The 25,397-nt window shown below is 41.0% G+C and overlaps 1 protein-coding gene across 4 annotated transcripts in view; it reads right to left on the reverse strand.

Moving 5' to 3' along the window:
• Positions 1-25,397, reverse strand: part of slc35f3b (solute carrier family 35 member F3b) — a 50,618-nt gene that overhangs the window by 20,218 nt on the left and 5,003 nt on the right. The window contains exon 1 of one of the 4 annotated variants that reach the window (XM_071480902.1): positions 2,433-2,755. The exons of 2 other annotated variants lie outside the window; for them this stretch is intronic. In XM_071480902.1, coding sequence (XP_071337003.1) covers positions 2,433-2,508 — 76 coding nt within the window. In that variant the 5' untranslated portion in view covers positions 2,509-2,755. Of the gene's footprint in view, positions 1-2,432; positions 2,756-25,397 lie in introns of those variants that run through there. One more of the 4 variants, XM_071480904.1, reaches the window with a different exon arrangement.

Raw genomic sequence — 25,397 nt, forward strand, 5'->3', positions numbered from 1 at the left:
AGACAAAAGGAGATACCCAGGAATGGACCTCTATTACAAAATAATATCAAGCAACCATTAAAAGAACAGGATGACTCTGGGGTGTGGTGCCTGATGATGGATCGTTGTGTTACTAGCCTCCAGATAACAACTGTACCACTAAGTCTGATGCCAAAATTGATCTGTGGTGGCTCCACCTTTCTCCCAAAGTAAATCAAAGCAGTTAACTTGATAGTCCCTGAAGACGTGTTGGTGATCTGGAGACAGTCCCAAACGGAAGGCAAAGTACAGCAAATTAGACTCTGAATTTGGTTTTAACGGAGCTGAATATGTCACTACATCTGTTCAGCTTTGTACTTGCTGTGACTGCCACTCTAACACCCTGAGGAACTGTGAATGTTAACTGGACACAGAAAAAAAGAAAGACCACTGAGGATCCCAAACTGAAAAGAAAAACAAAACTCCTGATAGTCGAGACAGGTTGTTAGTGAGGAGAACAGAGGTTTTTGGAGCTGCTGTTACATAAGCAGCAGAGTCTCTGAAAAGCTGTGTGTTGATTCGCTGTGGCCCCCTGTGATTTCCTTCTCCTTCAAAGCAGCTGTTGAAACGGGGAGCCGAGCGTTCACATCATAAACTCTGCTGCTTTGACTCCCTTAAACAATTTACCATACCGCTTCGCCCCGCGACACAAACACACACATTGACAATCCTTTATCTATCCACACCCTCGGGTCACACCATGGCTTGTTGTTAGTTCTGTATATAGAAGCTTGTCAAAGCCTGCTGCCATCTCTGTTATTCTGAAAATAAAATATTCTGAGCTGACATTCACACTAATAAGCTTAAAATCTTTGGTAATCCAGGGGCGGTGATTATTCTGAGGTTATCCCGAATGCACTGCACTGACTCAAACAGCTACAGCATCTTGTTTATTAATTTGATAGATTTCTGCAGTGTCCATATGAAACAGCATGGAAGTTCCTCATTCATATTCTAGCAGCTGGTCTAGTCATAAATTATGAATAATGAAGTATTTTCAGTTATTTTCAGCTAATAGCCCAGACCGTCCTGCTCTCCCAAACACCTGGAGCACAGACACAGCTAAGCTTCACTGACAGGCAGGCTCTGTAGCTCACATTATGACACGAAACTACTTTAACAGAGGGTGAGAATTATTTTCATGTGCCATGTGATGAGTACAGATAATTTAATCATGCAGAAATGAATAAAATAATGAAAGTTGCAGAGATAAGTGTATGGTAAGAATGAAAGTTTGTACATACGAATGATTTATTAATCACATTTAATCCTTATTTTTTTTCCCCCTCTAAGTCATGGGAGAGATGCAGATGTCCTAGGGATCGGCTCTGTTCGTGAGCGCTGTGAAATCAGCAGCCAATTCAGCGTTCTGTGCTTATGCCAAAAAACAGTGAGACATTCAGCAGTGCTCTGCGCTGAGGGGTAGATTAAAAAATGCATAACATCCCTCCTTTGCTCGGGCATGAGGCTGAGGAGAACATCAGAAGAGACACGCTGTACAGTCAGGAGGAGAGCTGTGACAACATACTTGATGTCAGGACAGGCAGGGGACACGCCACTGTGCAAAGAGTCAGAGAGGAGCTGTCTTTTAATGATGTTAGTGGGAAAACCTAATTGCGCTCCTGCAGATCAGAGGGACTCTCGCAGACAAAGCAGGGAGACCCCATGTAATGAAGCCACCACGGAGGCAGACTGAAGACCGGCCCCAGAGCACTTACAGGGACCATTAACATGTTTGCTGCTGGGTTCATGTCCCAGCTGCTCTGGCGTGATGCTCTGGTATTTTTGCTGCCTGTGATGGGTGGAGGGGTGGGGGGAATCCCTGCTGCAATAACAACTTAAGACCCTCCCTAAGGAGCAGTAAAATTTAGCACAGTCTTCATCAGGCCAGCATGAGTCGAAATCAGCGCGTCAGTCACATAGTAATTTGGACAACATGCGGCAAATATACATATCATAAATCACATGCTTCCAGAAAATAATACATTGATTATGCAATTAAAACCCGTGTGTATTTGGCAGCACTTATATGCAGAAAACGGATAAGGATTCCGTCCGACTTGCGTGAAATGTTGCATCGTGGCTTTAACGGGAAGTTGCGCGCTCGGTCGACTCCCGTGTTGTTTCATGTCGCTTGCAGAAAGATTTTCTGAAGTTGATGCCTGCCTTACAGAGCGAGCAGCCTTGAATGAGATATCAGAGAAACAGGCTATGTGAGCTGAAATCCCCCCCCCCCCTCTCTCTGTCTCTCTCTGTGAGAGCAACAGAGGGATGCTGCCAAATTTAGAGAGGGGGGGGAAAAAAAAAAACAAATAAAAAAAAACACAGCATGCAGCCCGAAAGGAAGAAACAGAAACACCAGCCTCCAGCTTGCGGGGTTGCGGGCGGTCTAAAAGGATGTGAACTCTCCCTACCTTCCACTTTGGTGAGGGTGAGCACCGGGCTGTTGCAGGCGGACAGCGGGGCAACCCTTGCGGAGTGTTTCCTCATGACGATGAGCTCGGATGGGCTGAGCTCTGAACCGCTTCGACTACATCCCTGAAGCTGATTTGGTGCAGACACCAGACCTCTTGATGGGACTCTTGGTGTTTCTAGAGCCGGTCTCCTGTTCTCTGTCCCCTTGAATCCATCCAACTCCCTGTTGATGATTTTTTTTTTTTTTTTTTTTATCTCTGCCTCTCTCGTATCCCCCCACCCCCTTCCTCCACTTGCCTTCCCTCCCCAAATCTGCTGTAACCAGTGCGTCCTGGTTGGTCTCTCCTCACGTACAGTTTGACAGTTGCTGCAATTCGCCAGCGTCACACATTCATCAGTCGTCGCCCCCCCCCCCCACACACAGCATCACAGCCACCTCCCACCACCCACTGCCCCGAAGCAATCGTGTCCGACTGTCCTCCCCGACCCCCCGTGGCCGTGGTCCCAAGCTCTGCATGGGACTGACTGGACGCAGGAACTGACCTGGCAAACTCTGGGCTATGTATGAACCCTTTGACTGATATGATGGAGCAAATGCAGTTGAAATGGGAGGGCGGTATGGGAGTGTTTACACCATAAACAATCTAATCTAGTCAATTAAAATATAATGAAACGAATCAGGTGAATGGTTTCAGGCTCATTGCAAGTCCCCAGACCCCACTTTGTAATTCAGTCTATTAACTGGCTTTATAGCTGTTTATACTCCTCAATGTCTATTTATGGATTTAATAAGAGTTTCACTTCACTTGTACGTGAACTGCCATTTAATCAGAAATTAGCCCAGAAACTGTGAAGAAGAACCAAAAAGTGCTGGTTGTGAAATTAAAGACAAAATGTTTCCTGGAAATGTCTTCAATGAGGCCATCAATGTGAGACAGTTCTTCACATCATCACTTGGCATGGTGTCAACAGTGTGTTAAGGTGTTGGTGTGCAGTATAAAGATATCTTATATCTTATAAACTCAGTGAACAGGGATTATTATCTACTACTATTTTTGAAAACCTCAGTTTATAGTAATTACAGATAAAAAAAAATAGCTGTATCAAATAAATTGCCCTCTGTGTGTGTGTGTGTGTACCTTGCTGTGTGGCCATCGATGGATATTGATTGCGGATAATCCATAAGATTTCAGTCCTGGTTCATTTGGTGATACTATTAGTAAAAGCAGGTGTGACTTATAGGCTTACAGCAAACAGTCAATCAACAACTACTTTGTCAGAAATACAACAGTGGTGTATCTATTTACAGTGCAGCCAAACAAATTCACATTGCACTGTAGGAAATGTTCAGTTTGGATTAACAGTAACTTAATACAGCTCTGATGTGGTGTAAAGAGGGTCAATAGTAAACAGTGAGGCTAATAGAGATACAATTACAAACAGTAACTGTTTCCTGTGAATCCATGTTAAGCTACACATGAATCCAGCCTGAGAATGACAAACTACATACCTAACAATTAAAATGATATGTAGCCGTGTAAAGGTAATTTTTTACTGTAAATACATAGAATGCCGACCATGAACACAATTAAAACCAGTAGCAATAAACTGTAGGCCTATACACATCCTGTGTTTGACTTTGCCAGAGTCATCACAGTTCAAGTTGTTCTGGTAGAAGCTTTGAGATGGGAAACGTTTTCCGGCTCATCCACAAGGCGAACAAGAGGTGTTGAACATATTGTTGAGTGTCCCAAGACTCCTGTCTGTTGGCTCAGAAATTGGTTTTGAAAGCTGAAGTGACAATTCAGAGCTTCGCATCAACTTTTCATAGCTCTTTTAAACTGAGAGCTGTCCGACACATAGCTTCTGAAATTGTGCCTGATATCCCTTTCTGTTATCATGTCATTCCATGTGTCACTTGTGCTTTACTCCTGAGAAACCATTACACACAAGCAGATAATACACCAGAGGAAAACAGATTGCTGTCAGTGGTATAGCACAAATTGAACTGCTCAGTATTGATCTGAGAATGCCTCTGCTGTCAATGTGACCCTGCTTTAATGTCCTCAAAGACATAAATATGTGTGTCTGCGGTGGCTTGCTCTGCATGTGTGTGAGCGCTGAGTATGGGCATGCCTAAAGGAAGCTGCACTGAATAATTCACTGCTTAGACTCTACCTCACACTCAGGCAAGAATCCCCTGCCCTGCCTAACTAGGACAAGCAGCTCTAAAAACACTCTGCCCAGACCCATTCTGACATCCCTCAGCTACAAAATCCATTGGATCCTTTACTACTTTCCGTCGCTTCCCACTCCTCCTGTGTTTGGGTTTTAAAATGGGAAATGTCAGGAAGAGCGGATGGGAGCTAATGGATGAAGTGCAAGAAGTCACAGTGAACGAACTAAAAGGGCAGCACAGGATGTTTGATGGATAAACATTATAAACACGTCACCTATGAATTATACTGTCTGTGTGTGTGTGTGTGTGTGTGTGTGTGTGTGTGTGAAAGATTCCAGTTTTTTGTGTGTGTCTGTGTGCGTCCCATTTGGGCTCTGCAGCTGCCAGCTGTCTTTAAGAACTAGCTTAATTTTGTCAATTTTCAGTAGTATGGTGAGAACATGAAGATTCAGTCGGCGGAGCACTCGCTATTATTGATAGAAAAGACAGGGAGGTGGAAATAGGTGGAGCGGGTGAGATCATTAAAAGATCCCAGTCAGTGACTCATAGACTTTTATCTGTGAACACGGAGGAGGATCAAACCAGTCCATGCCCTAAGACACCACATGACAACTCTCTCTCTCTAACACACATTCACATACTGTACGTGAATAGGGATAAGCGTGTATGAGCAATAAAGAAGTGTAAAAAGCCAAATCCTTTGAGGTTTCTGCATCAACACAGCCTTCTGAATCTGTATTTCCACCCAGAGACTGATGGAAGCAGATCCAGGCTGAGAGGCGATTATTCCTGCATGTTCACTGGAATGTTCTAGTGCGCTCCGGAGAGAGGCTTGTATTTTTCTTAAATGTTTGTTCATGCTGAATAAAGAGGGAAGCCATGGTTATTTTTCAGGTCAAACAACCAGCACTGCTATAATGTTATCAACCAAACATGGAAACTGTTTATATAAAGCTTTTCTGGGACATAGTAAATGCAACTATAAAATTATGACATATAAACAATGGTGCTGTTCGGTTCCAATAGAGAAAAGTGAGGTGGCTATGGGACAGACACCTGAATTTTTTTGTTGTTGTAGCCAGCAAACAAGCTATAACAAGACATTAGTGTGGGGTTGATCCCTCTGGGAAACAGTAATTGCTTAAGAAATGTATTTGATGGAAAAGTTGACCTGCGTATTGAGAGTTAAAGACCCCCTCTGCTGAAAATCAAGTTTTTAACATTGTTAACATGTCCATGTGGGGTTTTGTATATGATACGAGACATATCATGAGCAAAATGAGCAGTTAGCGCCATGACTGCATATTTCCACCTAAGAACTGCAATGAACCAACGACAGTCTCATAAAAAACGGATACAGACAGCCAGGGTTTCATCAGCACATACCTAAGGAACCAATTCCATCAACTTGCAGGGACAGGGGGCAGGCAAAATAAACCCCAACCCTTGTCAGTAATTTGCCATGTTGACCATTCTACTGTTGTTCAATATGTTAGCACGCTAACACTTGGTAATTAACACTAAACACAAAGCACAACAGGGGCAGATGGAAATGCCATTGGTTTTGCAGGTATGGTAAGGTCAGTGTTAGACACAAAAATCTTGACCTGATGATGTAACTACAAAGAAAGTAACGAGATGAAGAAAAAACATCACCGTACAAACCACCAGTCAGTTGGACCAACCAAATGACAAATGAACAACCAAACATTACAATTAATTCATAAAAAAGTTAAACTAATTGGAAGTAACACTAACTTCACCTGGAAATCCAGCCAATACATCTTGTATTCACCACTGTAATCCTATGGAGCTGGATAGGAAGAATTAAAACAGGGTGGTCCGAAAATCAGTTTTATTGATTATGCATAAAAGTGCTTCAGATGCAAACCAGACTGCACAGGGCACTTCAAAGTGGAAGATGATTGACTTGAAGTGCTAAAAGGTGTGTGTAAGAGTAAATGATTTCTTGCTGTCTGATGTAAATAGACCAATGGTGCCAGTGTGAGTAAATGTGCCTGGCTTAATTAGTGTACAGTATCTGTTTGGTTCTGTTGGAGCTGCTGTAGTTGCCTCTTTGCCAAAACATTAACAGATGTGTTATTGACTGTCCAGTGACAAAGCTAATCCTGATCTAAGATGAATCAATTCCTTGTCTAACACCAACAACAACTACTTAATGTGAGTCTTACTCAGCTGAAAATAAGGAAGCTTGGAGACAGTTGCACTCTTGGCCACGATAGCATGAGAGCAGAGTGTGTCTGACCAGAAAGCAAGTGGTGTAATCTTTCTTTGACTTTCACACAGCAAAGGTCAGATTTATTCACTTACCGTTTGTGTTCAAAACTGGCATAAACAAAAATCAATCACAAAGGTTAACATTAGAACAGTCATTACTCTTTTGGATGATCTGGCCAGGAGGGACGCATAATCTTTATGTTTATGTTAGATGAATAAAAATGAGTGCACACACATTTTAAGGAATTCGATTTTCATTATCAGCCAGAGAAAGGAGACCATAAAATGTTGCTGTGGCATTAGCAATGCTGGTGACATGCCTAAAGATCTGTCTGTCGGTCTGTCGGTCCACTAATTTGGTCCGCACCGAAATATCTCAACAACTGTTGGATTTTATAGACAGTCACAGTCCCCAGGATGAAATCCACTGACTTTGGTGATCCTCACCAATCCATCCTCCATGGTCTCCTGAGGATAATGACTAAGATCCTCTGACATTTCCTCTGGTGGCACCAGCCGGATCTAAATTTTCACTTATCCAGTAAAGTATCTCAACATGTACCCATGCAAAAAACTTTGTAAAGCCCATACAGTCTATGGTACAGACATTCATGGTTTCCAGACGATTCATTGTGACATTGGTGATCACCTGACTTTTCCTCAAGCAACAATAGGAGGTTGATTTGTGGTCTTGAGAGACATTGTATGGATTTCTTTTTAATTTTGTACATATTTCATGTTCCCCTCAGGGTGAATTGTAATAATCCTTAAATACCTTCCAATCGTCTTTGTTCTTTGTGCTCATGTGACTTAGATGGCGAACAGGGTGAAAATCACACCTTCTAAACATCAGCCTGTTACCATCATTGTGTGCATGTTAACATGCTAAAGTTAGCATTTAGCTCAAAGTACAGCTCACAGAGATGCTAGCATGGCTGTAGACTCTTACCATTGTTGCACACAGGCAATAAATAATAAACTAGCTTGGTTTCTGTTAATGTTAGTTTTTGAAAACTTACCCCAGTTCATTAAAAGGATCACACATCATCAGGTTTTGCAGTATGAGCAAAGCATATGAGGCTGTGTACACACAAAAAATACAATTGGTCAATTTATTTTACTATTACTATGAATCTTAATGGTGACATGATTAATATTAATATCAGATATTGGCAGTATTCGCCTGTAGATAAACTGAAGAGAGGATTTCAGTGTTTGCTTCTCTGAAGAGAAAAGTAAGTGAATGTTTAATCTCTGAACCATCTCTGGCTCCAGCTTTCCGGTCTAGGTCACTTCAGGCTCTTGCTTAGCATGGAAAACAGGTAGTGGAGCTGTAAACATGAGAGCTGAGGGTTCATTACAGAACTCAAGAGGAGTCTGTCTCGCTGCCCTCACACTTAATAACAAGGGGGGGGGGGGGGGGGGGGGGGGGGGGGGGGGTTGTGGCACAGAGTTTGAAATAGCAGCTTGTTTCAAGTACCAGAAAGGTCAAGTCAAATTAACTTTTCCTCTTCCTGGACCCTATACATCTTCAGAGCAGACACAGCTCATGTGTGGGGGCTAGCGGCTGTCAAGGTACTGCAACCAACAGCAGTTTATTGGATTAATGGCCTCAGCAGGGTCCCCTGGGGGGTAGGAGGGAGGAAATAGTTGCCTAAACACTTTCTCCATTTTAGTCACATTACAGAAGTGACTCAGACTTGCACTGATTTTTCATATGCGCTTGAAACCTTACACTTACAAATGCTGTCGTACTGTAACTGATACTACACGTCCCACACCTTTAAGAGAGAGCATGCATTACAATATAGGCCGGTGGTCTTTGTAATCAAAAGAGATTTTCCCACATAACACATACTCTTCAAAATGATTTTAATGAGTCTGTTTGCAAATCATTCCCTTGTCTGGGTAAATCAATACCTCTGCGAATGATTGTAATACGTCTTCTCCACAGGAAAAGAGCAGCAAGAAATTATATGATGGAATAAACACTGTCAGTCAACTCCAAGGACCACCACATAATTAAGGTCTGGAGCTGCAGTCCACAATGATTTGCAGTTATGCAGATATGCAGTACACAGCCATCTCTTTAGTTTCCAGTAGCTGGATATGTATTCAATGGCAGCAAAAGCAAGTTCTAAGATTTTCATAGATGGTTGGCTGGAATAACTAAACCTCACATTGTAATTACATTAAGTACAATAACATCCAGTCTGAACTATGTTAGGTAACTCTAAATGCATGTTAAACAGAAAATTATTCCAAAATTTACCAAAAACAGACAAATATCAACACCTGCTGGCTCGCACATCAGTGGACAGACAGATTACACACATCATTTTCTTGATTAATGTGATTATTATAATGATCATTATCCATATTGGTCAATAAAATTTTAGGAGTTCGTGAGAGCCGCCTATCACAATTTCTCTAAGATCAAGTTGTAAAATTAAAATATCTTCATTTATTCAAAACATAACATAACATTCAATTACTAATTATTTATTCAATTATCAAAATTGCTGCAGATTAATTGTCTGTCAATTGATTATTTGACTAACTAGATTACATACATACACTGTTCTGCATGTGCCGTCTTAAACACAGGTAAGAGAGCTTATAACCTCCTCCCACTCTTGTCTAGAAGAAAGACAGAAAGTGCGAGACTGGCTGCCACTTTAAAGTAAGGTGGGGCTTCCTCGAAATTACAACCACAGCTAATAAAGTCCAGCACCATCTATTAAATGCTGTCAAGTTGCAATACCTCCTGATAGCCCTTATAATCGCACTCTATCCCGGTGGCCCACGCTTAATCAGGAAGAGTGAGTCTCCATTAAATTTACATCTCTCTAGAGGAAGCAGCACCAGACAGCACATTTCTCCTTTCCAATTAAGGTTGTTTCAGAGGTTCAACATGTGATATATAAAAGTTTGATTTGTTTTGGGAACATGCAGGCAGACCAGCAGGTTTTGGTCCAGTACGGGGACCCTGTACACTGTAGGACATGTGGGCAGTGGTGCCTAGACTGAGAGTATGGAGATTAGATACGGCTCTTTACATGTGCAGTAAATGTGATGGCTTCTTTAATGACATCGCTCTTCTTTTATGGGTCGTAGAGTCAGTTAAGCCACGGATGTTTTTTTTTTTTTTTTTTTATCTTGGCTCAGATCATATAGAGGTTGGAAGAGACACAGTGCTGGACAGGCATAGGGAAAAGGTCCTTGTTAATTATCAGTCCTATGCTAGCCGTTGCTCCAGAGGCAGTGGTCTCGACATAATTTCCATGTCTTCTCTAAACATGCTTTGTATGCATCATCTTTACAAATACAGCACATACCCTATATTTTATAATATGTTATTTATCCGGGGAAATTTGAATGGGAGCCAGGCTCTCCTCTGGGGGAATACCTCATAACATGCACAATAACATACAAGACATCCATGACAACCGCTTCCCCCTCCCAGTTCGATCCTGTTGATCCAGGAATCAAACTGCGGCCAAGCCTCTCTAACAGACATCTCCCTGGTATTCCTGATGAAAAGTGCTAATAAGAAAAAGGGGCAAGATTCTTTAGTGTGGTTGTATCTGTCTCATTACCCTTACGAAAGCAAGTTAACTCCTACTCACTTCAGGAACAAAGAAATTGACCCTTGCACTCCAACTGCTGGTTAAAGAGAGAGATTTCCCTTGGGAGATAATCTATGCTGTTCTCTGTAATAAATGGCGCTTGCTCCCTCTGTTGTCAAGTTGCAGTATGACTTCAAACTTCAAAATAAGACATGAAAAACAGCCTGGATAACTTCACGTTTAGGATGTGGTTTGGTGAATTTGATTTTCATTTTGCACCTTTCCAGAGTTGAACTTTACAATAATTTGTTTTGAACATTCAGATCTGTCCTGTGCTTCTGAAACCGAAAAAGCTCCCAGGTGTTTTTTGCTGAAGCGGCTCATCTTTAAACTGCACTTATCTCACTGTGCTTAACATTATTCAAATTGTTCTCAATTGCTGCAATTATGGGGCAGCATTTCCAAAAGCTTCTCACCACCACTCACATTTATATCAGTCTACTCGACAAGCCTGAAAAGTGTGGGCATGAATTTCAAATATATTATGTGATGTAATGTTTTCCACTCTACTATAAAACTATTTTCATTAAAAAAAAAAAAAAGACTCGTGGATAGTGCATTTTGTTCCAGTTGTGCACCAAGTATTTTATAGATACAGCCACAAAACATGTAAAACATAGTATATTTTATATATATATATATATAATGACATATGATATAAGACAATAGTGTATGAGCCAAGAGAAAATGAAAATGTAAGGTAGTCATACATGTAACTCATGCAGCCTTTATTTTTGATAATTATTGACAAACCTGTGGTGACAATATTCTGATACTGCAGAGCTTCCATTGTGCCGGTAGGGGGCACTGTGACCACATGTACGCGGATGAAAAATCTGACACAAAGACACCTCTGCTCTGAGTTTGGATGAAAAAAAAATGACCAAGAAATCAAATTGCAGCCCAGCAGTGGAGCAAAAAGTGGGACAGCAGTAATGAAAGGTGATGAAGTGACCCACATACAAAGACAACACAGAACAGACACAAGCACATGCTGTGCAGTACACGCAAATAACAACAGACGTGCACATTTAGAGCCTCACAGAAAGATCCCAGATGAACACACCAGTAAAGTACACACACACACGCACGAGAAGTAGTCACAAACAGCACGGTGGCTCTCTGTGATCACTTCCCACCTTCTCCTCTCTTTCATGTCCTTTCTGGAGACATTATTAAAGGTCTGTCACATTTGTGGCACTCACTCCCATTTTTGATCTTTTCAAGGTACATTATGGAGAGGTGACAAAGGGGCACAGCAGGTCCAGAGTGACCTCAAAAAGCACTGACAGCTCTATTAGCAGCCATGTACAGTGGGCTTCTAAAAATGGAAATACATCATTGAAAATAATTTTAGGTAGCTGATAAACACACAGCTACAAAGGTGGGCCACATTAGGTTGAATACTATCAGTAAATGGGTTTTTAGATTAACCACTTTAGTATGCAGCGCTCCAAAAACACCAAATCAAGTGTAAAACTGCAGGTGTGGTCAAAAATATATCTAAAACATAAGGCTGGTATTACTCTAAAAAAATTTTATTGTCTACAACTCCTATAAAAAGATCTAAAGTAACAATGTGTCAGTCCATCTCTTAATGCTTTCTGACTTCCCTTCCTTGTTTGGTTTTGACTGAAAATGTAAATCTTGTAAATGTGTATTTTCATTTTTAAGACGAGCCAAATAATATGTATTACACAAACAGTAGTAAACCGCCATATGTCTCTCTGGAGAGCATTCACAGCAGCAGGACAGACAAAGTGAATTCATTTTTAATGTTTTTGGTCAACAGTGGAGGTGTGTGGTGGCACAGAGAGCTCTGCTACATCAGGCTTTGGATGCACAGATAATACTTATTAACTTTTGTTGGTTGGTTTTGGTTTAGGTTCCAACTTTGTCCAATAAGTTGCCTCATTGAAGGAAACAGTCTCAACCTCACCAACGAAAATACAATGAACAAACAGAATTTTTAGGGGTTATTTGCATCTACTTAAATATGATCTAATATATCAGAGTTTGCAGTGATGAAGTTAATTCAATTTCTTTTTCAGTATGTTTTAACATGCTTTTGTCTACCTTCTGTATATCTGAGGCATATGCAAGCATGTGTGTGAATATACCACAGTATAAGGCAGCTTTCATGCACTGATTTTACTGTTATTTTACACCCAGGCAGTTAACAAAGGCTTATTAACATGAACAGCAATCGGCACCGTGAATTTCAACAAGGCTCCACTGAATTTCTTTTCTTCCCTGAATTTTTGATATGCTTTTATTGATCCCTCAAGCTGCAGATCTTCTCCTCTGCCTCTCTAGTTGGGTCGAGGCAGCGTGTTACTGCTGGTTAATGGGGTTACAGACGGAGAGAGGAGTTATTTATGTTTCTGCAAAATGCTTCAACGTGCTTGGCCACACAGGGGAACAAACCTCTAACCTTTGTTTGGAGACCCTCTCACTAACTGCCAGGCTAATCCTGTAAGTCTTCATTAAAGCAACTAAACAACACATGAAAATAACATGAACCGAGCCTGAGCAGCGACCAGGCCCAGAATCCTGCAGCTGAGGGAGGATGTAGAGGACCTGTTGCGACCCTTCACTCACTCCTCCTGCAGAAAAAGCCTGACTGCCTCTGTGACAGTGATATGGGACCTTTAATGAGGGATTCAACTAAACTCCTTCTTTGTGCCACAGGGCGCCACAGAGACTGCTGACAGAACTGCGAACATCCTGTGCACAAAATGAATAACAGTAAAGTAATACACCTGAGACACTACACCTCAATTATGCAGAGATTTGGCAATATGAATCATGTTTCTTAAACACGATTTAGGCTGGCAGACCGACAAAAGTTGGGAAAAGGACTCTGTCTTTTGTGGTAAATTATCCAAAGCTTTGGAGTAGGTTCAAACACCAAGAAAGAAATTAGTAGTTAAATACAGTTGGCGGCTGCAGCAACAATATAAAAGTCTTTCTCACGCAGTCAGTTCTGACCTGTATAATCATATCATCATTAAGCTTCAGATCTGTTGGTTTTTGTCTTTGAAGTGTGCCAGGTTGCTTTCAACACTAATCAAACTGCTTTCTGATCCCGAGCGAATCTATCTTTCCACCGGCTACAGCAGGTGGTTGGAGGCCCTTCAAAAGGCCAGGGGCAGGTGTGTGTGTGTGTGTGTGTGTGTGTGTGTGTGTGTGTGTGTGTGTGTGTGTGCACTGTCAGTAGTGTAAAATTCACACTCGTCCTCTCCTCCATCTCCACTTCTCAACCTCAAACAGCGAGAGCACCCAGGCAAATAGTGAGCAGTCAGTGTTGGACAAAAATAGAACTTGATGCCCTTGTGTTCCCGAAGCTGTAAATGCACAGCTTTGTACCCTTGTTATGGGGTTTATGGAGGCTTTGTTTTCTTTATCAGCTGGTGATGGAATTGCCAAAAATGAGGCAATTTATCATTCCAGTGGGAGCAGTTCTCATTATAGGGAAGTCTCCTCATTATAAGAGTAGTGTAAGCAACATGGGTGACAAATGTCCCCTGAAATCATCCTCCATTCTCCACAGTAATTACCCCGCATACACACTGAGGAATAGCAGAGAGGTGCTCTACGTCTGAGGTTTTTCTTGTCTTTTAGACTATTTGGCCAGGATATAAAAAAGCCTCTAAAAGCTTTGTGCATGAAGAAACTTAAAACTCTTATTTACAGTAGACAATATAATGGACTCAATAAGCTGCTATAAACCTGCGCCTCCCTGATTTATTTTACTGACATTTAATGTAATAAAATTCTGGGTGAATAGACAGCGAAAGCACTCTCACAACTGCATATTTTTGGCAGCTACCGGAGACAAAATGCAGTAATCAAAGCTTTTAAATTCTCAGTACAGTTTTCAGTCATAAACAGATCTGTCAGAGTGCCGTCCTTAAAGCGTGGAGTGATTGTGCATAGTAAGTACTTGGCAAATGGAGGCCTGCGCATTGGGCTTTATTTGAATAAGCATTGTGATTAAGTGGTTGTTCTGTACATGTAGTGGGCTGAGGGATGTGGACCAGCCAACTCCCTGAGGGGGAGAGGAGGTTCAAGCCTTCCTGGCTCCTTCTGCACTCCTCCATTGGCTGTCGGCTCTCATCCATATCCACAGCTCCCTTAATTGCCTGATTTCCTGACCCACGTTGAATACTTTGTACGCTGGGGGCTGGGGGTTATAATAATGACTTATAGTGACATGCATGGGGAAGACTTGCTCCCTTGGCGCACCAACAGGCTATAGCCCCATCGCAGACCTCTTGATTTAATACTTAAATCAAATCCTCATGTTAAGCTGTACTAAAGCACTTCTCGGAGAAAATATTCAGGGGTTGGGAAGACACCCATAGGACCATGTGACAATAAAACTTCTGATGAAACAAGTGTAAAATGAAGTTGTTGTTTTTTTAAAATTCCTTCTCTATTCAAATTCACACACCTGGAAAACCTTAACCAGAGATAAGGTCAAAATCTATCACAATAATGAGCTGGTGGTTGATTTATACATCAATTCACCATCAGACAATTAATCTGCAGCAGTTTTCATTATTGAGTCATCATTTAAGCCTTTTTGTCAAAGCACCAGCTATTACCTAGTCCCAGCTTCTCAAATGTGAAGATTTGCTTCTTTTCCTTGTGTTATATTATATTAAATTTAATCTCTTTATGGTTTTGGACAGCTGGACGGATAAGCTGTCCGTCCAGACAGACAGACAGATTGTCCATCTGTCTGTCCAGCTGGACAGACAAGACCAGTCACGAATTGCGGCCCTAAAGTCAATTTAACTTTAAATTGTGAACTGAGGATCTTTTTTTGGGCTGTTGGTCAGACAAAAAAGCATTTCAAAGCCCAAGTCACTTTGTAAATGGGAAATGTGACTAGTATACCATTATTTTGACTGTTTTGTACAATTTGAAAATAAGCTTTTTCATTTTAAGCTGATAATGAACATATTTGTTCAATACAAAAACATATGTCATTATATAGCTACATATGTATTATTACACATATTCATTGCTCATTACCAATTTGAAATTGTGGTTGCCAATATCAGCAGGTCATGATGTGATTATACTTAAAGATGGTAAAATATGATGACAGTAACTGTCCATCTCTAGTCTGCAGTCTTTTAGAGGAATCTACAAAATCATAAAAACCTCAAATGCACTTTTACTTTGTGTTGAGGTTTCCAAAAGCAAAGTAGGTGACGTCTTGCTCCAAAAAATGTATTCCTGACAGGGAGTTTTGAAAGAACACATAAAAAGGGCGACATGAAATATCTTTTAAGTCATGTCCTGCTCAACATCTTGAACAGTTTGTAACGCACTGCATCGAGACCTTAGAGCACTTTAGATCTTTGAGAGTCAGGGCTCGTGAAAACACATCATCTGGGGAGTTCTCCATGCTCACATGGTGCGATTGTTCACTATTTATGAAACTCTCCATGCAGTGAGGAACCAGAGAGATGGTCGGACGCACTTGCCCTTGGCTTTTGAGTTCCAAAGGAAATCAACGGCTTATACTCTACACTCATTAGTGATACTCCTGCGAGCACACCAACAATCTATGAGATGGAATGAGAGATTGAGAGACTCGGTGAGACGATGTACTGCACACAAGCAGAATTTCAATACATCCGTATTATCTTGTCTATTTCGATTAAGCACCTCCATCCTTTTGCTTTGAGTTAGAGGCCATCAGCTCTTTGTAGTCAAAAGTTCTATCTACATAAATTAATTCTCATAAAAACAAAAGATAACTTTTCTAAAAAGATTAAAGTGTGAGCGCATGCAGTGTTCAGTGAGGATTATTCCCCGTTTGAACGACATCAGACTAAAAGAAGCAGCTGTCAAACATTCACCGATGATATATTTTTTTCTCATGCAGAAACACCCATTAGCTGGTCTAGCACAGCCTGTAACACACTACAGAGGAAGTGTGGGGGTCTCTTACATGTAGAAATGCACTCATCCACTTGGTCCTCTTTGTTGTTGTTGTTCTAAGCCTCATGTTTTTCTCTGACAGATCTGTTCAGACTCTCTGGAAGCAACTCGTTCTCACACATTTACAGTAGTGTGTGTGTGTGTGTGTGTGTGTGTTCAGCATCCTATCAGGAGACACACCACTAACTGTAACGAACAGTTTGACATTTTGGGAACTATGCTTCTTCGCTGTCTTGCCAAGAGTTAGATGAGAACATTGATACCACTCTAATATCTGAGTGGTTAATATGAAGCTGCCGTCAGCAGACGATTAGCTTAGCTTAGCATAAAGAATGGAAACGGGGGAAACAGCTACCCTGTCCAAAGGTAACACAATCCACCTTCAGTACCTGCACCTCTAATGTTCACACGTGATGTCAGGTTTGAATAATCTGTACAAAAACTACAATGTGACAACAACAATGTGCTGTGTGAGTTATGTGCTGGACTATTTCTTGGGCTCATTGTCCTACACCCTCCACTGGTTAAGACATCATCCAACGTATTACCTTTGTAAAACCAAACTTGTGTTTTTCACACCCTAGAGTTTCTACCGATTAATCAAGTGACATTTACAGTAATGTGTTAATGAATAAGATTTATTGGTGCTGGTAGGTGGAGTTCATTATCTTTGGACAGAATCTGTTTATGCTAAGCGAACAGGCTGCTGGCCGTGGATTCATATTAGCAGACCAGTGGTATTGACCTTCTCATTTAAGTCTTGGCAAGGAAGCAAATAAGCTTATTTCCTAAAACACCAAACTATTCCTTTAAGCCCTGGTTTTAGTCAGTGGCAAAAAGAAAAAAACAAAAGAAGATGCTTTACCGTGTAGAGTGATTCACAATATCAGCATGGAAGCTTGGTGAGAGAAAATATCTGATCCTCTGATGGGCACTGTGTCCTGGAGGCCTAACTGTACTGTTCTCCCCCTGCTGGTTTGCCTCAGGCTGCACCATCACAACCCCCATCCCTCCTCCCCCACAAACTAGTTTCCATCTCTAAAGATAACAGAGAACCGTGCATCTTCTACAGTATATAATTGCCAGGACCACTCAGGGTCGTATATTCTTAAAATCTGATAAGTAAACAAACACTGGAACAAATGAGATTGGAATATTCTCTAAACGCTGTGCATGGCTGCTCAGAAACCCTCTCCGAATTGATCTCAAGTGTCACATGCTGAGCTCACTTGATTTTTGCTGCAGCGGTGACATAAATGGCCATACATTTCTCTTCTCCATGCCCCTCCCTGCTTTTACCTTGAAAAGCAAAAGTGACTAAGACAAAGTGTAAAGGTAAACGGGGACAGAGAGGATGAGGCTGGAAGAGATCGAGGCACAGGAGTATGCAGCAGATGGGTTGATCGATGGGATTGCAGCTCTCTCCCTGTTGCAAAGATTCACTCACACATACAGTGTATAAGAAATGCCATGAGGCTGTGAAATAAAAAAGGTGGCATGAGCAGATGTTGCATGACTGTGCAGGGATGAAAAGAGGATAATAATAGTGTGTCATCAGAGAGGATGCTGGTAGAGAACAAAACTACACTTGCAACTTTAATATTTCTATTTTTATACCTATATTTTTCTGTACATGAAGGATGTGTGGAGAATCACGCACATGGGACAGCTGAAACAGTTGAAGATCAAACACACTTGTTAAAGAGTAAAATATGTTGTTGAATGTGGCTTTGTGCATCTTTGCTACCAGGACCATATGTAATCCTGGCAAGTAACGCCTGCTGGTATGATAAAGTAATACTGTGCACAGCATTTTAATGTCAGCTGGAAGGTGACCGCATTGCTTTCTATTTCACTTTATTCATTAATGTACTCACTATTTATATCCTCTGCAATCTCAATAGAATATGTTAGCTAAAATAGTAAGAGAACTGAGGTTTGGGCAATCCAATGCTAATATCCAACACAATTATATATTCCATAAATGCACGGAAGAGAAATGATGTTTCTATTGCTGCTTGCTGCTTAAAGAACTGCTTTAGAGGAGTGATTTTCCTGGTTTCACACTGAGTAAGTAAGAAAACACACATCCAAAGACAAAAGACAAAAATCTGGAGCAACACACAGTTTACTGACAATACAATCTAGTGTAATAATAACTTTTGCCTGCATGAATTTAAAGTATCAACATATATTTAACATAATCAAAAATGACTACAATAAATAAATGTCCACTTCATCCCAGTGGAACATTTTGTGAATTTTTCTCAGGCACAGGCACAAAGTATCAGGTTTAAAACAAACATGAATTAACACTTGATGTATTAGTCACCCTCTCTGTACTCTCAGCCTCTGGACAGCATGACTCACTAATGCTGATGAGAGAGTGTTGATCCTGGGGGAAGCAGACTGTACACAATAGGTTTACTCATATGTTCACTGCCCTGCGTTCTGGTTTGTTGGTGGTAAACTGACTCATTTTGATCACTAGTGAGTAATGATTGCTTTGACATTTCTGTTTATTGAAACAGAGGGGCCGTATAATGGTTAATGTATCGTACAATTAATATAATATGATAAAAAATGTAACAGTTGTTGTGTTTATGTTTATGTTCAAAGTATACAAGGCACACTGATATGATCTTACTGTTAACTAATGAGAATCAGCAGCTGGTATCAGACTCATGTCCCATTCTGATATGATTGGTCTATGGTTTTTGTAATATTGTGTCTAATGCCTGTGATTTATGTCAGTGTTTTGGCAGTTATTGTTCTAAAGTATCTACCATAGGCCCATACTGTCTTGCAAAGTGTGTAAATATCTTTTCAAAAATCTTGCAGTGTGGTAAAAAACAATACAATTATCATGGCCTATGTTCACATTGTATAGCCATGGCTAAATCAGGTCTGACTGTGTGGCAAATCCCTGTTCTCACAGAGAATTGATTAGGAATCACTGAGGGAATTGATAATGGCAACGGTATCAATAAAATCTTATCAATTCCCATCCCTAGAAATAAGTTTGTGTTTTGGCATGTCCACTTCTATCCGAAGTCGAGTTTTTTGAGCTCAAGACATTTCCACGTTGTGTTCTAGTAAACACCCCACTCATGGTTTTTTAAGGTTTTACCTCTCTTAAAGCAGGTGGCTGCAAACAAGTGGATAAGTGACACTTCAGAGGTTGTCAGAGACGTTAAATGTTGTCACACAAAAACACAAAAACCGATCTACTCACCAGTCCGCCTTTACAGCCTTGTTGTGTTTACACCTACTAACTTTGTAAGAAAGGCTTTTGTAGAAGGGGTAACCGTGTTAAACCAAATGACAAGTTGGAAGCTTAATGGTGGTGATGTTGGAGTCATGAGATCGTGGTGTAGTTCGTACGTAGCCTGACATTAGTGTAGGAGCTATTCAGGTTTATTGTTGGCATTTTATATTATTTTGTTTAGATATAAATTTTAGTGTTATTTTGCATACTTGCTGGTGCTCATTAGATGCACAGGGGTGTATATGTAAGTCTCATCTGTCTTTTTTAATCCTGGTCAGGTAATGTACAGTGGGTTTACCAGAACAGGAAGGAGCTAAAACACAGTAGAGCTAAAGGGGTGATAATTCTCTGTGGGTCCCCCTTTGTCTGCAACCTCTTTCACATGGCTGACTGCAGCCATACTTCTCTAATTGGAACACCATCTTAATCAGCTGACATGGATGAAGTGTGACTAACACCTTCAGTGTCGGACTCTAGCATCTCAGGCCTGAATGCAGGGAGAAGGTCAGTTGTCAGTCGCACAGCTGGGCTCGCACCAACCCTGCATATTGCTTTGGTAATACAAAATATGACAGCCAATATTAATAGAGGAAGATTTGGTCACGGGATATGAAAAGCTGATATGAAAAATGGGCAGAAAAGGTAAAGGAAGCTCATATTTTGTGCAAAGAGTTTAATACGATTGAAAAATGGAAATGGAAAAGTGGTAAGATTGCTGTTGGAAATAGGAGGGGAGGCACAGGGAAGTGACAGCAGTGCCCAACTTTTTATAACTAGGTCAGTTGATACAACCGTTTCTCCACAAACCAGAGCTAAATCTACAGAACTGGAATATTTTCTTTTTTTTACTCTTCTACACTTTTACTCTTGACACTTGGCACAGATACAAGTGCCAAAAATGCAGCATTATCTCTTTTTTGGACCATTGTTGTCTGTTATGTAAATGATGTCTACACAAATATACACAAAAATGTATTTAAAGTCTTACTCTTAAGCAAGATTTAAACAGTATAGCAGCAGTTGATGAAGGCTTGTGTTTGTATTAGTGGAACAAACTGCCATCAATACTCACCTTCTCCCTTTTAATATATAATAAGTCTCCTTATTACTTGCACAACCCCATTTACACTCTGCTCTCCTTGTTCCCAAGCAGCGCTCTTCTGTGGCTAACACAGACAATGATGTGCTGTGTATGGCCACAGCAGACCCTGGATTAATTACGCAGAGGTAGGAGTCATCACTTCACAACTTCTAATTAACAGCAGATAAAAGGAGCGAGGAGGAGAAAGGGATGACAGCAGGACAGGATTTGGCATTAAACTGGCGGGATTTCCATTACAAGGAAGAGTGAGCACCGAGAACAAAGCACTACAGCTGTAATTCAGCTAGTGCGGCTGTCGTCAGGATTAATTCTGAGAAAAACGAGCGCTAACATACAGATTCTCCACAAGTTTACCACTCCACCTTCCCTCAAGCAAAGTGCCCCTCTGTCTTCTAAGAAATATCCAGCTCTGAAGTAAGACTGAATCATTTCCACAATACTGCGTCAAGCCCACTGAATTGGCGGTGTGATTTGCTCCTCTCTATCCATGCTTTTCATCTCCGCCGCTTTAGATGACGCTGAGAGTAAAGACAAGCAGCTGAAAGAGACGAAACTGGAGGCTTCGTTCTGCAAACTGGTATAGCTGATTTTGCAGCTCATCTAGTCCACTGGGCACACGCAGGAACTTCAGGAGCAGGTGTGTGATGATCTATGCATCCCTCTCAATTATAGATGGGATGTTACGCAACAGAAGCTGCTTCTACTGTAATGGAGATGGTTAAGAAAAAAAGCTTAAAATACACTTGCTCAGAGGAGCCTTACTTCCACTGCTTGGGTAGAACATGAAACTAGAAACATTCAGGTCAAATGGTGTTTTTGAACACAGTGGGAAAATTATTTAAGGACAGGTTAGAGATGGGAATTCCTATGATTGGGTTGCCTAAACACTGGCAACCTTTTTCACAAGGACATGGCAACTCTGCAACCTTACAAAGCTGTAACAGTAATGAAGCTTTGAACATGTTAAACAAAATTAAAAATGTCCTGTTACTGGGCCAATACGCTTGCTACTACGCTGAACCTACTTACAAGTTCAAAAAGCACCTACAGAGATGTCTCTCCCACTGAACTGTGTGCTTGATCCTTTCATTGCTGATTTTCTAGTCCCTTTGGTTGACTGAGAGCTGAGGCAGGATAATTTGCTGCTCAGTTCTCGTACTCCTCCAGAGGCAATGCCTCAGCTCCTTTGGTGAACAGTAAGACTGCACGGTTATTGACACATAAATACCAACAAGTGGATGAGGACTGTATGTCTGAATAATCTCATGAATATCTGTCCCACTGTCATATAACCCATTTACATAAAATATTAAATATATCATAATGTTCAAGTCCTCTGGGTGTAAGATTATTTTTTTTTTAGTATGTTGTGTGTTATGCATATCACTAAAACATGTGGCAGTGTTTTAAAAATGTATGCATGAAGAAAGAAGAGCGGCACAGAGATGAAATTCTGCAGGGAAATGAATTGTTTACCTAAATACCGTACAGTTGTTGTCTCCATTTCTTTTATCGTTTTTTGCTCTTTGTCTCTTTGTGGATGACCGTGCATGTGAGCATGTGAACATACACAAATTTGAGTGTTACAGTGACTCTGTTTACATACATAGATGATGTTGCCCCTTGACTGAGCATCAGCCTACATGACAGGACTTGTGCCTGATCTGTGCGTGCAGTCGCTTGGCTTGAATTAAGGCTACAGATGTGGAGGAAGGGGATCAAGACTCGGGAGGGTTCACAGAGGATAGAGCTTTTTTTTTTTTCTACCCACTGAATCAATGAATTTATCTCTGTCTGGAAGTGACAAAGTAACAACTGATATGTTGAAACTGTTGTATTATTGTGCATCATTTACACACCAGGTAAATAATGGCACGGCTATGGATGTAAAGGAAAATTTCACACACTTAAGTTGTTATAGATCATCCGTCTGGGACTCAATCACACACTCACCTCCCTCATTCACTTCTGTTTCAGCTAGTGATTGACTAAATTTCCCAGAGTGCCTTTCCCATGTATCTGTAAGGAGCTGAGCAAGTAAGAGCGTGCATCTGCATAACTATCTTTCTCCTCAGCCCCAGCTGAGCTCAACGGAGGCATTCTCGTCCTCAGTCACAGTGGGGCCGTACCTTGCCCATCCCCTCCAGCTGCCCTGTTACTGCCAGCAGTGTACATGGCTGCACGGGCTCTCTCCAACCTGCTCCCCTGTTGAGTATCACCATGCCAAAACCCCAAGCCAAAAATAGAATCCAATCTCATTTCATGCCTCATGAAGCAATAAATTTGCACCAGAGGGGATGTTACATTTGTGAAAGATGGTGCGAGTAAATTAGGAAAAGAACAAAGTCTGTTTGTCTGACAAATGTTTCACTTCTCAGTGGAATCTGACAAACCTAAAGGGACAATTTCACAAACAAAAGAATGGCCTTATCTTAGAGAACACTGTTTCTTTCTATGAGGCTCTGGGGTAAAATGATTTTTTCAGCCTGATCTCGTCCATGGTCCTAACTCGTGCCTAGAAAACTTACCTGAGCAAAACAACAAACTCTTGTTTTCATGAATACATTTTAAAATAATACTAAAGGCAGCAGTTGGCAACCAGGACTCTTTTTAGGGTAATGTTAGCTGCTGTAAACATGAGTCCTAGTGCCTAAAATCAATTTAATTGAATGAATGATTTTAAGTGGTATCATTTGAAGAAGAGAATATTTTAGATATATTTTGTAATAGAATATTTTTTCTTGTGTCCTGTGGACTGTAGGCTGAAGGGAAAGTGAACCCCCCTCTCAATTTAAAAAGTAGTTATTTTCAATTTTTCTCCCTGCATGTGGAAAGAGTTCCCTTGTACCTTTAGGAGTTAACCTGCAGCAGCGATATCAAACTCGGTTCTGCAAAGAGAACATCCATACATGTTTTATCAATCAGGATGTGGGCAGGTTTTATAAGATAACATTTGATTAGAGCTCAGCGGCAGTAATCCTCCATGGTAAATGGACATAATGAGATCGATAATACAGTATGTCTAAGTTTCTGCAGCACTAATGGTACCAGCACTCTGCCACTTAATGTCAAAGATGACCAGAGAAAGTCGAGGGGTTTTTCTTTGCTCTAATGCTCCATGCTCTTTCCCATACGGACAAAATCTAAAACTTAAATACAAATTATATATATAACAACTAAAGGCTTGTTTATATACATAGGGTTCAAAAGTCTGAGAACACCAGTCAAGATACTTCTGTTTTGAGAAGAAAGTTGTCTTTGAATAATGTACATGAATTTTAAAATATCTTAGCAGTCGGTTTGTCCCACTCAAGCTGGCATGGACTCCACAGGTTTGTGCAAAACCTGATGACCCTGGTGACAATGTTCCTCAGAGCTTTTTGTGATGTAACAGACTGCTTTCTCAGTGCCCCCATAAATGTTCAATGGGGTTGAGTTCAGGTGACTGTGGAGGACAGCCCATGACAGTCAGGACTCTTTGGTCTTCAAGTCGTTCTAGCAAAGCCTTCAGGTGTTTGGGTTCATTATCCTGCTGCAGGATGAAAGCATGCAAACCAGAGGGGGCAGCATGTCTCTGACGTATGGGGTGGTATGTCTCCTTGGTCAGGATGTAGACTACTTTATTCTCAAACTTGGATTCATCAGTAAATAGGACTCTTTTTCCAATCATCCTATGAAATGCTGGTATTTCTTAGCCCTACCCGAGCATTTGGCCATGTTTCCTCCCCTGAGAAGTGACATAGAAACTGCTACTTGTCCTCTGGGACCACTACGAGACAGCCTTCTTTTGACAGTACTTCTGCTGACTGGAGTCTTTCATGCTTTATTCAGCAAATTCTATATCTGTATCTGTGAAGAAGTTGCTTTTCAATCTCTCAGGGAACTGAGCTTGATGTATTGATCCTCTGAAGGCGTGGTCACCTTTGGTCTGCCTGATAATGCTTTGGATACAACTGATCCAGTTCCAAGCACTGCCCCCTCAGACACCTTTAATCTAGCATTGCTCCTTAGAGTAACAGTTTGACTTCTGATATTTCTCATTTTACATGACGTAACTTGTGTTCTTAAATGTTTCAGAATCCTCAAACTTTCTGAATATTTCCAGGTTCATGTGAAAATATAAAAAATGTTCAATGTAGTCTCAGACTTTTGGACCCCACTGTGTAAATATATATAGTAGCTCAGCATATTCTCTCCAGTAACCTTTCTCTAGTGACCAGTGACCTTTCCTTTGATAAAGACATCAATCGGTCCATCTATGGCCATTTTCAAAATGGAGTTAAAGTACTTTTCTCTCAGGCAGGATGTGTGTAATGATTTGTTGATCTTCATTGAGAAGAGAAATCATTACTGGCATTTTGGCTGGGTGTATGTGTGTATCCATCTATTCCAGTGGATAGAGAGATAGGAGAGAGATGCTTTGTTAAGTCTGAGACAAGAATCAAACAGAAGACCTTGCAGGTACGTGAATGCAGCCAGGTGAGTAGATATGTACACAGCGTGAATGCAGAGCCGTGACATCCTGGGGTAAAAGGCACAAACCTGCTATATAATTCACTTATATCTAGTACATCAAAAGCATAGCTC

The sequence above is a fragment of the Trachinotus anak genome, unplaced genomic scaffold (assembly GCF_046630095.1).
Source record: "Trachinotus anak isolate AG129_WGS33_773 ecotype Australia unplaced genomic scaffold, CSIRO_AGI_Tana_v1 ptg000007l, whole genome shotgun sequence".
Taxonomy (NCBI): domain Eukaryota; kingdom Metazoa; phylum Chordata; class Actinopteri; order Carangiformes; family Carangidae; genus Trachinotus; species Trachinotus anak.